A 16600-nucleotide genomic window follows, 5' to 3' on the forward strand; every position below is an offset into this window, starting at 1 on the left:
AGTCCATAGAGGTGTCTGATTGATTTTGATATTTTGAAACTGCTTGATAAATGTCATGCATTGCTCTTTGTTGAAACAATGTGATTTGCTTGAATCATGTAGCACACTTGAGATATTATTTCAGTGTTCGCCTTTTGTTGATCCTTGTCAGACTTTTTTTTTTAACCTGTAACCATTTTAACCTGTACTGATCCAGCTGCGCCACTGTAAGTTCTCCCATGTAGCTGCTTTATGCCGATGGGAGAGAGCTCTCCTATCCACATAATTAAATCACCCCCAATGAGCAGTAGCAGCTATGTTAGCAGGAGAAGCTCTCCCACCAACACAGCACTGTGCACAATACCACTTATGCCAGCAAAACTTATGTCGCTCAGGCACATTTTTTCATACCCTGAGCAACATAAGTTTTGCCAACATACGTGGTAGTATAGACATGGCCAAAAGGATTTCCAGAGAGATGCCTACATCTACTGGGGCTTCTGTTAGGTCTGCCAGAACAACAGTCACACTTCAAGATGGTGACAGAATATTTTTTTAAATATTTTAATAAAATTGTTGTGATAGGTTTCTCAAAAATGTCCAGTATTTTAATGAAATGTATAAATTTCTATGAAAAACTCCTAACTTTGATCCTGAAGTGGAGAAGTCCTGTTAAGTTATCCATAATGACTGAAGGGAGGCAGAGGCAAGGTTTTTGTTTTCTCTATAACAGCCAATCTTTTCCATTTGGATAAATAGATGGAATTTGTAGACTCCTTTCTAGCTGACTGGAGGACATGTAAAACAGGATCAGCCAAGTTGTACAATAATAACTTAAGTCCTTCCTTGCACCATCAGAGCTGTCAGTGAAGGAAGATAACCCCAAACACTGAATGCTTGTATCTCTAAATATTCTTGTTTAGTATTATAAACCTGTGTCTTTTGGGAACATTGGTACTAGCTCAATAAATTGTGTAAAATTCAAAAGGTGATAGGGATTGGGGAAAACACATGAAAATCAACTTGAGGCCACCATTCTTTGAGTATCCATCCTCAATACCCATGAAATTGGAGAAATGGGAATCATAACAAACAAACAATAGCTTGCACTTACTATATATAGTACACTTCAGCTGAAGATCTCAAAACCTTTACAAACAATTACAAACTCACCACTGTGAGACAGGCAAAGGATATGGAAGGATATACATACTGCACTGCAGTCAGTTAGTGGCATCCTTAAAGTGTGTCCTAAATGTGTCCATTGTTGTCTTTAAGGACATTTCATGTTTTAGACTGGTTTGCTCTACTTTGAATTTCCGATATTGCAAGAAATTCTTTCCAATGGACATGAAGACCTTCTGCAGGCATTTAACTTTGGAATAAGTTCATCTTCTTATCAATGTCTGTTGTAGGTTTCCATGTCTCTACTCCATAAAAGAGGAAAGACATGATACCGTTGTTAAACATTTGTATTTCTGCATCAGTGCCAATCGTGCTACTTTTGCCAAATATTTACATGTTTATGAAAGTTGTTTGCTGCTTTCGATATTCATTGCTTGACATATAGCATGGTGTTACCATCACTGCAGAGCCCACTTCCTAGATAGGTAAAATGGTTTACCTCTTCTAGAGTTTCTTTGTCCTCTTTAATGGGTACTTTGGGGACATTGATAACCATATATTACATCTTCCCCTTGTTGATGAACAACTAATTTATTTTGCTGTATGAATCCAAATCTGGGCTTTTTTCCCATTAAACAATTAATTGAACTAAGCAGGACATTATCATCAACAAAAACAATGTCACCCTATTGTGCTTTATCATACATCCATAAGATTCCTCATTTTCCTTCTGCGGTCACTTTTCTTATGACATAGTCAATAACCAGTGCAAACAATAGCGGGGACTTAATACACCTTTGCTTCTCATACTTCACTCATATGTCCTTGTTTATTTAGTACACTACTCCGATACTGTAAAGTAAAGCTTTCCTAAAAAGAACACAGGAATAAGATGAGTTGAGTGATTTCAGTGGTCACATATGGAGTCTCGCTTGATGATGCCGATGAGTTAATACTGTGATTTGAAGTAGTGGCTTCGGAAAAGGTGTCACTGACTGATCCTTCCTTATTTTGGTGAGATGGGTTAATAGATACAATGAAGATATCCTTTCTGAATGGTAAGGAATATTTCATACCCTATGCTCAAATTAGCTCTTTCACATTCCAAGGTCTGGGTTAGTTCCAGTTGTAATATTTTTATGGATTATATCAAATCCAATCTTTGAAAGAATGAATCAGAACCGTTTATCCCCAATATCATTTCCTGTCTGGCTCTTTCTATTAGGATCCAGAAAAACATTGATTGTCAAACCTAGATATCCTTTTAACCTTTCGTGTGCAGTAGTAACAGACATTCATGGTGTAAACTAAAACATAAATTGAGCACTCTTCATTCCAAACAGATGAACTTTCTAGTGAAAGGCCTGACCTAATATTGTGAACCTCAGGAATTTTCAGTGTACTAAGAATTACTGGTATGTAAAAGTATGGGTCTTGTATATCTATGGATAGTAGCCAGTCTCCAGATTATATAGCTTGTATAACCACTGAAAGAGGGAATGGCTGACACACACATTGTTTAGCCTAGAATCAGGAGATAGCCTGTTGGTTTCTTTGCATTATAAATGAGATGGAAGAAAAAATGTCGTTTATCCTGTGTGTAGCTTTTTTTCCTGTGGCTTCCTTTGTAAAGTGATCTATGAGTTCTTGTTATAATATTTGGTTTAGTCTTGTGTGTCAGCAGTCTGGTGAACCCTTAAACCCTTGGAGGGCAGTAGAGAAATAAATAGGATTGGGAACTCTTTTGAAGTAATTTCCAGAACTCAGTGATTATGAACAATATTTTTCAAGACAAAAAATACTCTAGATTCCCCCAATGGAGCCTAGAGCCTAAATTCTGTACATTGGTTGTGTGATGAGACAAGTTGTCATTACAGAGGTTTTGGGCAGATACATCTTTTGTTCTTAGTCTTTAGCCTTTCCCTTGTTATGGAATTAGGGATTAAAAGAGTAGTTTATTCTGATCTATGGTTTAAGCAAACATGGCCTTCCTTGGAGGATTATGGGTTGCTGGAGGGAGGATCTGTTCCCCTACTGGAGAATGTAATTCTTTTTTTAAGTGCACCATTATCATAGTAGATCTTATATACACTCTTGCCATCTACCAGGGGGAATCTAAGACCTTTTCTAAGTCACTGATTAAAATGTCAGCCAATAAATTCTTTGGATGGTGGCGGTTTGCAATTATTATTTTAGTTGTATAACAACATTAAGTGTCAGGTTTCAATGTAGACAAAAGAGGAAATGGTAAATCAAGACAGATGTAACGTACATGTTAGCATATCAAGCAAAGTCAATTTTGTACCTACCATCTCCTTTTATCACTTTCTATCAGGTCTTCTTTTAATATATTTTGGTCAAAACCTGAATTATTTTCTTCACATTCATTAGACGCTGCCCTCACATTTAGCTTTTCAAGTACTATCAGTGAAACAATTGTGCACTTTCCATGGTTTGTGTTTATTATGTTAAACTGAATGATCTTGCATGTCATCATTCTGTGGTTATTCCTTGTGCTGAACTGGAAAGTGGCGTAAAACGTCATGAATAATACATGACTTGTTAGAATAAAGTCAGTCTCTTTCTTTGTTTCACAATGGTTCACTTTCTTCTTTAAGAATCTTTTTGTTGATACTACTTTAAAAACAAATGGCATATTTTACCAGCTTATTTGATCCTTTGCTTCCTGTTCCAAAATGACATTTTTCTTCACCTCTTTTATTCTTGCTCACATGGGTGAATTTCATCCGAGAGCAGAGAGCCTGCACAAGGCTCTATATGACACCTCAACTCCACATCAAAGGCTTACATAGGGTTTAACTGATGTGTTAGGCACTGTGTGATCCTTCTGAAACGGGATGAACATCACCTTTCAGTTCTGAAGTACCTCATTGGATACATTTTTTCTATCACACTTGAATAGGTTTGTCTAGGATTTTTCCCTTCCCTAAATATTTGCTTATTATTGATTGGCTCCAAAAATGTGCGGAGCAACTATAACTCCAAGAAAGTGAGAGAAGTCGCAAATGCTGAACACATCACAGGTTTTACAAAAATTGCATCTAAGTTGTACACATATAAGGGGTAATTACTTGTGCAATGGCAAACTATATAGAATAGTCATTTCCATGTGCAATAAATCATTTATGCACAATTTATACTCCTTTTTAGCCCTTAAAATGTAAGTATTGTGACAGGGTCGGGCCGGATGGCTACAGGAGAGTAATAGAAGGCAGATATATTAGCCCCAGGTTAAGTAGGTCCTTTTTCCCTGGGTAAGGTAACAGGGAAGGTTCCAGAACAATCAGGAACCTTCTGGAGACAATTAAGACAGACAGGCTGATTAGAACACCTGCAGCCAATCAAGAAGCTGCTAGAATCAATTAAGGCAGGATAATCAGGGCACCTGGGTTTAAAAAGCAGCTCACTTCAGTTTGTGGTGCGCGTGTAAGGAGCTGAGAGCAAGAGGCACTCGGAGCTGAGAGTGAGAATGCATACTGTTGGAGGACTGAGGAGTACAAGCATTATCAGATACAAGGAGGAAGGTCCTATGGTGAGGATAAAGAAGGTGTTGGGAGGAGGCCATGGGGAAGTAGCCCAGGGAATTGTAGCTGTTGCACGGCTGTTCCAGGAGGCACTCTAGGAGGCTTTCCACAGGGCCCTGGGCTGGAACCCGGAGTAGAGGGCGGGCCCAGGTTCCCCCAAACCTCCCAACTCCTGGTTAGACACAGGAGGAGTTGACCTGGACTGTGGGTTCACGAAAACGGCCAAACTGAGGGCTGCCGTGAAGCTCCAAGGCGAGCAAATCTGCCAATAAGCACAAGACCCACCAAGGTAGAGGAGGAACTTTGTCACAGTTTTTATATATTTAAAAATTATGAAAGCCTGAATAACTTTCGTGATAAGTTTGAAATAGCTCCTTCCATGTCGATGTGATCATTAGGTGAGTCTACAGTTAGGATTTTTTTTTAATAAAAGATTCTTGATACAAAATAACCAATGAAGGGCTTTAAAAGTGTTGTCAAGTCTATTGCATAAATACTACTTTTTGGCCAATGTAACACACAAAACATGTTTAATAAATATGTATATAGTAAAATAGTTACTAATCTATCTTTGAAAAGTAGTTACTGTACAGCAAATAATTTGATTCTCTCTATATTACTCATATTGACACAAACTACTGTATATGGCTTACCAGGCAACTCCATTATCAATCCCAGTGCATTTCAGCCTTAATTCCACAATCAAATCTCCTTGTAATTTTTTCTTACAATACCCTAATACCAACCACAAGAGATTCTCTACTCTATCTTAATCTAGATGCAAAATAGAAATCAGTTTTGATATTGTACAATTCATTATATTAATAAACACTGAGAACTCAATTTTTAATAGTGACCTCTCTTTTTCCAGGCACACCCTAGGCTACAAATAACTGTGACCGCAATTCAAGGAATTGGATAGCTATGTGATAGCATTTGCACCCCCCAACCAATTGCAGGCACAGATATTTACACCTGCAAGAATGGACATCAGAATGAGGTTCTTTTCAAAATTAGACTCTGATTTTTCTGCAGAGTTTAAGAAACTGATGTCTAAATAAATAAATAATATGCAGTAGTACTTTTGGCCATAGAACTCAAAGAACTGTACAATGAGAGGTTTCAGAGTGGTAGCCGTGTTAGTTTGTATCAGCAAAAAGAACGAGGAGTACTTGTGGTACCTTAGAGACTAAATTTGTTAGTCTCTAAGGTGCCACTAGTACTGCTCGTTCTTTTTGTACAATGAGAGGTAAGCATAATTATCCCCATTTTCCAAAAGAGGAAAGTGAGGCACAGAGACGTTAAGAGACTTGACTACCTACACATCGAATCAGTCACCTGACTCCATTATCTTCTGGACTACGCTACCTCATAATGGAGGCAATCCAGTCATAGCAATGGATTTTTAAAAGGTCCATATTTTATATGACTGATGAGGAACAACTCTAGTCTTTGCAGGGTGCACTTTGTCCAAAGACCTATGCAGGGTGTGACAAGCTGAATCAAAATTCTGCAGCAAAATCTCTAGACTCTGTGGTACACTACTGGAAATTTTATAGCAGTTTTGGCATACATTTAAAAAAGATTTATTTGTGTGTTAATATGAAAACAAGTAATTTATTTTTATATTGAATTTATGATGTTGCCACATCTTCACGTTTCAATATGCCACACATTTTTACTGACAGCACCTAAGTTGTCCTACATCAGAGCTAACATTTCACTGAGATGTATGAGGCAGTTCACACTTCTCAGAGCTATTATTTCAGGCTAGCAGGAACAAATTCAGGAACTCAATAGTAGATTAGTTTACACTTGACTCCCATATTCAAGGTTACCTTCACAACCACTATACATTCCACTACCACATAACTGAAGAATATATGAGAGCTGTGACAATGTTACACACACACACACAAATCAGTGTTTCATATAGCCTCCATATGCTCTTCAATACTGGGAGAAACCGATTATCAAAACTGCTTACTCTTCAAATGTTGCAGAATGAGGTCTGAATGGGTTTTGCTAGACTGAGTTTAGGGTCTGTACATAGCATGATTTACTCAGCTCAGGCAAATGTTAATAGTGCACTAAATATTTCATCAGCAGAAACTGTACTTTGATGATCATCTGTTCTGAAAAACTGTACTGCGTTTTGGAATCCCTCTTGGCCTTTATCTCCTTTACTATCACATTACATTCCACTAGGTCCTGCATTTAAAAAATAATTACTTCTGAAGGAAAAGGCGCATAACTGAAATAGGTTTCTGTATACTAGTTTCAAGGCAATGCTGCCCTATTCTATCTGCCTTGTCACTCCTACAGCATAGGGTGAAGTGGATGAATTGTCACGAGGAAGAACAATTACTCCTTTTCTTTTCTTGTACTGGCTCCTGTGAACCTTTCCCCCCAGTAATATCAGTCTTGTACACCTTCACCTTCAATTATTCTTATCCATTTTTCACAATGTCTACACATACAAAATATAATAATGGAAACTTTTGAAAATGTTGATAAAAATGAACTATTTTGAGTTAATTAAGTCTGAGGTCAGTATCATACAGTTTCAAAGGAAAACAAGGAAACAGGGCATCTGAAAGTGATTTTTTTATCCCTGCTGATTCTTTGTAGTTTTGTTACTCACGGCAAATCTTCCAATCTGGAGGCTTCATGTCTTGGGTTCAAAAGATCATAACCACATTCATTGTAGATTTCCAAGTAGGAAACATGGGTTGTGTACACTTTGCTGCTGTCCTGAATAGGAAAGAAAATTAAAAGGGCTATAAATAGCAGCCAGAGCCCTAGGGAAAATGGACAAATTTATCACTATAGCTTCCACGCTGCCTCCTCACCCTCTCTCTCATTCTTTTGCTGGATATGTTTTACATTTTCAATTCGTGACACTTTCAAGTCTGTCCATTGCCATATGCATGAAGACCCAAAAAAAAAAAAAGACCTATGCCCATGATTAGAAGCAAGTTCAGTCTGTTTTTTTTAATTGGTTCCATATATCTAAAAAAGTCTGCATACACTTAGAATGTGGCAACTTGGTTACAGAACTGTATAACATACCATTTTTCACTTCTCAGACAAAAAAACATGTTACTATAAAGAGGTATACCCTCATATTATGGATAAAGAGATGATCCCTAAAAAAAACAACCAAAAACCGAAGATTTACTTCATTTTAGAAACTCCAGTGGCACATTGCTTTCCATGTTCTTTACCAAAATACCTAAACACTGCGTATGCTGTCACCTATCCTTTGTAGCCCTACTTTCCTTCTGTATTCTGTATTGCCAGAATGTAAAATAATCCAACTGGTCTCTGCAGACAGAATTCTCTCCTCCCACAAAGCCAAAGCCAAACAATGTAAACCTCAAAATAATGAATTGCGATTTCCAAAATAAAAGTGAATTAATTTATTTAATTGGATGAAATCACTGGGAAAGCACTCATTATCACACTAACAGAGGCAGTTTTCTAATCCAATTTGCTAATTTTATTTAAAAAGCTATCTTGAGACATGAATCTTTCATTGTCACTGCATAAAATATTTCTAGGATGAGATTTTTATTGATTGTGGCAGAAGAGTGTTTCAGGGAAAACTGTTTTAAAAGGCACATTATGGGTAGATGAAAAAAATAAAAAATGAGACAGAGTTCATTGGGATTGCAATTTACACAGGTAATAAATCTCCCCCAACAGAGGTAATTTACATCATGGAAAGAACGGACAGTAAAGCAGATGTCACTTTCTATGGGTGTAATTCATTTTCACCCAGGGGCATGTGAAAAAACCCTTTATGTCAGTTGAGCTCCCACCATTGGAGCTTAGGTGTGTGTGGATGGAACACCTGCCATCATGAAAGGGGCACCTGTGCCTCTGGTGCACCATAGATGGTTTTGGGGGGCATGCTGGGAAGAGACCATTAGACCGGCACTTACGTGAATTTAATGGAAGAACCAACACATAGCTACAGGCACAGCGGCAAATCTTTCAACCCATGGAGCTGCAGGCCTTCGCTGCATAGTACTGTAGCCACATGCCTTATCACTTGGTTCAGTGGATTAACATTATCCTCCCTATTCCTCCTGAACCACTACCTAGATCCACACAAGCCCATTTACTCAAGCTTTGAATGGGGAGAAGTGAATTTCACCCTGTATTAGTGAGATCCTTCACTAAAGAGTCTACTATATCCCTATTTGAAAAGCTAATTGCTCTTGCAGATGTCTGCATACCAATACCTGTTTTACAACGAAACCACCTTAACAGAAACATGCCATGTACTGCTAAACACTTATAATGCCTCTGGGCCTCAACAGGAACCCTGGAGGTTTTAAAGAACAGGTTGGACAAACACCTGTCAGGGATGGTCCAGGTTTACATGGTCCTGCCTCAGTGCAGGGGCTGAACTTGATGGTTTCTCAACGTCACTTCCAGCCCTACACTTCTATGATTCTGTCTCCACCATCTCCAATCCTGCTAAACTTCATTTCCTCTAATGATATTTCACCCCACTTCTGAGTCTAACCTCATGAACCAAGAGGGAAGTTGACACTTCACCACAAACATAGTAAAGAAACAATAACAAAGATATTTGTATAACATATTTTAAATATATTTAAATGTAATTTTGACTAGTGCACAAATATATGGAAATTTTCCCCCATGTCAGCTCTTTAAAAAGGGCCCACTATAAAAGACAAGAGGAAATGAGAGAAGAGGAAGGTATGGAAAGAGACAAAGATGAAAGGAGGAAGAAACAAGAAGAGATAAGGGAGGAAAATAAAAGTGGCCAATCTGAGAGCAGAGAGGAGCAGTGTCCGTAAATGTATGGCTAGCTAATACTACAAAGCGCCAGTTACTTTAAGTGCCAGAAACAAGTCTGAAAAATCAAATGTTCCTGCATGCACTCTTGATAGAAATAAATATGCAAATACTACAAATCAGATGGTTATTTCTTCATCCTACATTATTATTTAATCAGCACAGTACCAGACAGAGGAAGACAAAGTCCTAGTCTCTAGGAGTTATTCTAGGGGCTCCATCTTATACACTCTTACTCATGTAGGTGTTCATGTGACTAAAATCTACTCTTATGAATAAGGATTGGTAGGATACAGCTCTAAATACAGTACAAACATAACATGGAATGGCTGACCAGATGATAACCAGGACATAACAGTAAGCTATTTGATCAACTTACCTATTTTCACATATATTTCATTTCCACATTTGCATAAAGTTGCTAAATTAAAGAAATAAAGTTTAATTCACTCATGGACCTTATGGAGTAAAGAGGGACAAAGAACACATGAAGGCAGACAGACAATATGCAACTTTTACTTTTATTTTCTTGGCTTTGCTTCACATGGTTGATGGAATGGTAGAATGAATGACTTATATTGGTTCAGAATTATTACAGCATGTAAACAAAATTTCATTTCTATTTTGGGGAACACTGATATAAAATTGCCAAGAATATTTAATTTATTTTTCTCTTTTTCAGATGTAATGAGTGACTATCAACGTCACTCTCTGTCACAACCTCTTAGAAACCTGACAATAATATTTATCTCCTGACTGATTTTGTTTCTGCCCAATGGGAAAGTAGATCATTTTGCTGTGTTTTGGCTGAAGTGAAAACTAACTTTTAGCGGAAGTTTTTACACTTTTGATGTCAAGGACCACTTCATAAGATCCTTCGATGGCCTCCCCGCAATCCCATACCTTATCCATGGCAACAGTGCTTGGTTCTCAAACTTTTTTCCCTTCTGTGGGTCACCAAAAACAATTCCTATTTAAGAGTCACTGATTTAAAAATAACTTTAGTACAGAATGAAAAGAAACCTGTTGCTTGCTGGTTGAACACAATTTTAATTTCTTATCTAAACCATATATTAACAACTTTTCCAACTAAATAATTTTAATTAAGATGGGAGAATGAAAAAGCAAGTTTTAAGCCACTCAAGATTTTTCTAGACTGTTTTCGCATCTCTAATGAAGCTCGCAGGTGTTGGGATGCTAATCTCCTTTTTTAAGGAGAAAAAATTCACCAGATGAATAGGGTCCATACAATGCCCACTGCAACACTCAAGTCCCACAATGGCCCTCCTCTGTGAGAGGGGGAGGAACAGGCTGAGCAGCCATGCAGGCTTGGAGGGCTACTGTACTCTTTGCTTGTTACAGAGTGGGACTTTATGCCAGGCCCAAGTGGGCTAGCACAGTTGGGGGAGGAGCTACTGAATCAACATTTATGGGGTTACATCGGTCCTGTGACAGGTTGCTGACCAGGAACTGCTGAGCAAGCCCTCTGTCACTCCAGCTCCAAGTAAGGGAGGTGAATTGGACTGACTAGAGGAACCTGAGTCTGATTGGCAGAGCCGCAACAGCTGCCAGCCTGATTAGCCTGAGGTTATATACAGGCATAGAGGAAGGAAGGAAGCAAGCAAGCAAGGGTGGTGAGGAGAAGCTAAGAGAGTGGAAGGAGAGGGGTAGCTCTCCCCTCCTGGCTGCAAGAAAGAGAAGCCCCTAAGGCTGGGACCCCCCAGCAATCTGTGATGAGAGTTGGTGGGTTTGCACTGTGTAAATAAATTGCACCGGTGACTGCTGAGCCAAAAGGTCTCTGAGTGATTTTTGGAACAGAGCAGAGACAGGACCAAGAGGGGCCCTGCTACACCCTGTTACATGTGGGGGCTTGTCCAGGACCTGAGCCAGTGCAAGAGTTTGGTGGCCCAGAGATAGAGGAGACCCAGCAGTGGCTGGTAAAGCAGCAGGAAGAAATGCAGAAGGCTATGCAAGATTTTCAGCAAGCCCACCATGTAGAGAGGCAGGTCTTGCTTACTTGGCAGGCTGAGCAGCAAAGGAACCTGCAGGACTTTATACAGGAGCAGACCAGCATCCAACAGCAGCTCCTGCAGAGGATGGTGAGTCCTACGGGGGGATGGCTCGTGGGCACCCGGCCTAGGACTATGTAAAATGGGCCCTGTGGATGACCCACACGTGTTCCTCTGCATGTTCGAGTAGATAGCCATGGGGGCTGGATGAGATAGGGCAACCTGGGCCCTGAGGCTGGCTCCCTACCACACTGAAGAAGCTCAAGCAGCCTACATGGCCCTGAGCGAAGAGCAGGCCAGTAACTACGATGCAGTTCAGGAGGCCATCCTAGATTGGGTGGGGCTGTCTTCAGAGAAATACCAGCAGAAGGTCCGTTCGGCAAGGTGGACATGGGATTTGCGGCTCCAGGAGTTTGCCCAGAGGTTGATGGCCTGAGCCACCCGCTGGCTGAGACCCAGCATCCAGACATTGGGGGAGATAATGGATGTGTTGGTCCTAAAAAAATTTTTACAGAGCCTCCCTGAGAACATACAGGTATGGGTTAGGCATCAACCAAGTACGGTGGAGGGGGGCTGTGAAACTGACTGAGGAATATGCAGAGGCCGACTTCCCCAGGAAAGAGGGGCGGCCCTATAAGGATATAGAGTCTGGGAGAAAGGGCCTGGAGCAGAAGAGGCCTGAGCGGCTCCTCCGGGGGCCTGACCGATGACTTGTTGGCAGTGTGGGCAACCAGGACATAACAAGGGGAACTGCCCATACATGGAGTGCGAGTTCTGCAGCTGGACTAACGCTGGAGGGCAGGGGTAGGGGCAGAAACTGTTCACCATACCTGTGATGGTGGGGAGGGAACCCCGGGGGGGACTTAGTAGATACGGCCTCAGCCTGCTTGCTTATCCAGCAGCAGCTAGTAAAGCCACACTGGCTGATTCCCGGAGCCAGGATGGACCTTGAGTGTGTCCACGGGGATAAAAGACAGTGCCCTATAGCCCAGGTGCCCCTCAAGGTCCAGGGCAAGTTTCAGTGGAAACAAGTCGGGGTAGTCGAAGGGCTGCCTTACCCGGTGGTGGTGGGCACAGACTGGGAGCCCTTCCCAGGAGGGACAGGAGGCGGTGGGAAGAAGCCCACCATGGGAAAAGGGGAGGTCCCCTGAAGAAGTGGGTGGAACCATCCAAGCCACAAAGCCTTGGTAAGGAGTGAGACCAATCTCCTCTGGAGAATGAGGTACAAACCCTTAAACAACAGAGCCTGAGGGGGGAAGGAAACAGGGAAGGAGAGGCCTCCGGCCCAGGACCCTTATAAGAGGAGACAGGCCCGACGGAGCCCCCTTCAAGGCAACCCCCAGGAGAACGGACATAGGCCCTGTGTGCCAGGCTGGTGGAACCAGAGGCCCTGCATGTCTAGGGGGAGATGGAGATCAATCCCAAAACCCTGCAAGAAGGGAAAGAGGAAAATGAGGGGGGACACCCATGGGGGTGCAAATGGTGTGAGGACCTGTGGGTAGCGGTAGACCTATGGGGGCATCCACCCCTTACACAATGTAACTTCTGTGGGTGGGGGATACAGGAACCCCACAAGGAAGACCCCAAGGCTCACTAGAAGGTGGAAGGAGAACTCCCGCGCACTGCCCCATCCGGTAGAGAGAAGAGGGAACAGGCAAGGACAAACCTGGAGGTTCAGTAAGGGGGGGAGGTGTGTTACAGGGTGCTGACCAGGAACTGCTGAGCCAGCCTTCTGTCACTCCAGCTCCAAGTAAGGGAGAATAGGAGCTCACTAGAGGAACCTGAGCCTGATTGGCAGAGCTGCAACAGCTGCCAGTCTGACTAGCCTGAGGCTATATACAGGCACAGAGGAAGGAAGCAAAGGTGGAGGGGAGAAGCCAGAGAGTGGAAGAAGAGGGGTAGCTCTCCCCTCCTGGCTACTAGAAAGAGAAGCCCCTAAGGTGGGACCTCCAGCAATATGTGGTGAGAGTTGGTGGGTTTGCACTGTGTAAATAAACTGTACCGGGGACTGCTGAGCCAGAAGGTCTTTGTGATTGTTGGAGCAGAGAAGAGGCAGGACCCAGGGGGGCTGTGCTACGCCCTGTTACCGGTCCAAAACTCATCCTAGGCTGGAATAGTAGCTTTGGAGGGGTAGCACACTGCAACTCCACAGCAAGCCTGCAAATTGGAGGAATTGGCCCACTAGCAGGGTCTTGGAATCTATTTCCACCCACACATGCTTAGTTCCCTGCAAAAAGACTGAATATTCATGCTTTGTGAAGAGAGGTATGAATTCCATACTCAAAAAATTAGGAAGCCCCCTTCAGAACTGCCATAGGGAGACTCAAGAGCTTCAGGCATTATTGACATCATTCATGTTCCTCAGTTAATCAGTCAGCATTTCCATTCTACTCTATATATAAGCATTTCAAGTTTTAACTCCTCTGTAAAAATTTATGCAAGGCTGATTATGGCATAAAAGGTCAGGCAAGATTAAAAAAAAAAGTACCAAAATTAACAAGTATTAAATTTGGCAATTTTTCTCTTACTAAAATACAAACAGCTGGCATAATGCCTTTGGCTACGGAGGCAAGCTTCCAACTTTCTTTAGTCACAAGTGAAATATATTGCAAGGTTTCCAACCTAGTGATTTCCCACAAACCCACCATTAACCAGAAAAGTATCTTGCATAATTCATAAGTGCCCGTGTTTCCTCATCTGTAACATGCAAATAATGGTGCTTAACCTCCTTCGTAAAGCAGTTTAAGATCTATGGATGAAAAGTAGTATAAAAGAACTAAATACTGGGAAGAATTATTAGAGATACCAGTTGTACTCCATAATTAAGACTGAGTAGTGTTTTTGCACTTAAAAGCAAGCACTCAACCTCTATGTATGAAAAATACAGCATTTAGTCCCTCCAAAATTACAGCATTTACTTTTTAAATATAGAATGGTATTTCTAAGAATTTACAAGTAAATCACTTAAATAATTTAGGAGTTAAAATTAATTTTAAAATGGCTTCTTTAAAAAATGTAGACATTACTGTCAGACTGTTGTTGTTATTGTCCTGAATGAACTTAACAGAACAATGCAGATGCGTCAAACCTCCCATGTTGTTTAAACTCACTAAAATCTTGTGCATACACTACAATGGAAGATTTTTAATTATGGGCAGATGAATGAGCCTGTTATTCTTCATAAATGAATGTTTCTTCTTCATCAGAGGATGAAGAATAATACTCTTTTACAGAGAAGTCCACAAGAACTGTCCACATGCATGTGCAGGGGAAAGCTGGGAATGAAGGAGGCAGGGGAAAACTAGGGTATACACTCCAGCTTCTTTGTGATACACTAGCAAAAACAAAGCAGCTGTAAACCCAGCTGGATTGGCAAGTATGCTGTCGCTGCCATGCACTGCTCTCTTGTACATAAGTAGCCAAGCGTACTGGTGAAACTGGCCATAAAAATTAAATTTTAAAAAATTATTTAAGGTTAAGATCTTAAAATCATTGAAAATATCATTTGGTAACATTCTTTGAATTTCTTGTTTAGTGATCCTATATGAAATTTTAAATTTAGAAACCCACGTATATTTCCAGAAAATGCTACTTTAAGATTAAATGACAGCTGAAAGTATATATCATTTATAGAGTACATTGACTGTGATTGTAAACTCTTCAGGGTTTGGGCTGCCCTTGTGTTACGGCTGTACAGAGCCTAATAGAGTGGGAGTCTGCTACCAGATTGAGGACTCTAGTTGCTACCACAATACAAATAATAAATAACAATATAAATAGTTTACATTGACACATTATATGGATGTTGTATTTAATCCTTAAACAACACATTATAAACCCAGGAAATTCAGTTAAGGTTAAACTCAAAAGAAATCCAAACAGAAATGCACAGTTAGGGCACCAAAACAACCTTAACTTCACTCTGCAGTGACACCATGCAAAACCATATGATTAAGTTTTTGTGACTGCAGATTATATTATGCTGATTTTTAAAGAAATATTAGATTGCTTCTTTTTGTCCCTTCGTGTTGTCACTACAGAGCTAAGGTAATGTTACTTGGGTGGCCCAACCACATTTCAATATCTTGACATGGCTAGATTTCTTTTAAATTTAACCTTAACTCTGAATTAACTGGATTTATAAACACTAGGCTTCCAAATAACTAACATTTATGTAATGTATTTTACCTTAACTATCTAATATGTGCTCTCAGATGTAACTCCATCTTAATATAGTTTTTGTCTGAAAATTATTATTAGGGGCAGCCTCTGCTCAGGAAAAAATTAGAAAATGGAATAACAGGTAAGGTTAGAAAAAGAGGTAGAGTAGGAGTGGTGAATCAGAAGGAGACTCCAAATTAAGGGCACAGGGAAGAGATGGAGAAATTGTGGGTAAACCTTTCATTATTTAATATTAACCACTTTTTGTCTTACACTGAAACCAAATCCATGATCTCTTCACATAAAGAACTTCCACTAGCTTCAACAGAAGTGCTACATGTGGAACATCTGCAAAACTGGCCCTATGAGTATAATTTACTACCTTTGAAAGTATTCTATAGACAATTTTTAACTAGTCTTTTAGGTCTAGATACCTTTTTAAAGCAGATCTAAAGACACTATTAAAAAGTTAAATATGTAACAGATGCCATACAAGTGCATCATGAGAAAAACGCATTATGGGCAAAAACTTTCATCACATCTTTTTACTATTTACAGCTTTACTTGTTCATGTGGCATACATGTGTAGCTATGCCGATAAACTTGCATAATGTCTGCCCACTCTATGCCAGACTTCAGTCACCAAATGAGCCTCTTACTCATATTAGCATGTATAAGTGTATTACATACATATTTAAAGTTAAAGAAGAGACACACATACAAAAAGGATTATTGCGGTTTGGATGTCTTTGCTTTTGAAAAATTAAACTGGCTGAGATATTGAAATTTGAAACTGTTTCCCCATAATATTTTACTAAATAGTTGTGATTATGGACCTGTGATATTTAAGTGGTCATAGTATACTGTGACCATGCAATTAACATGGATTAGTATAATCTAGTAAAATAATCCTGTTAAGTAAGTAACCTGATTTTTTTTTAAGACCTT

At 40.2% G+C, this 16600-nt stretch overlaps 1 protein-coding gene across 1 annotated transcript in view; it reads right to left on the reverse strand.

Annotated features, from left to right (window-relative positions):
- KIF6 (kinesin family member 6) overlaps positions 1-16600 on the reverse strand; it is a 279607-nt gene that overhangs the window by 225156 nt on the left and 37851 nt on the right. The window contains exon 5 of the mRNA XM_043543510.1: positions 7294-7403. Within this exon, the coding sequence (XP_043399445.1) occupies positions 7294-7403 (110 nt within the window). The remainder of the gene's footprint in view (positions 1-7293; positions 7404-16600) is intronic.

Source organism: Chelonia mydas, chromosome 3 (assembly GCF_015237465.2).
Source record: "Chelonia mydas isolate rCheMyd1 chromosome 3, rCheMyd1.pri.v2, whole genome shotgun sequence".
Lineage (NCBI taxonomy): Eukaryota > Metazoa > Chordata > Testudines > Cheloniidae > Chelonia > Chelonia mydas.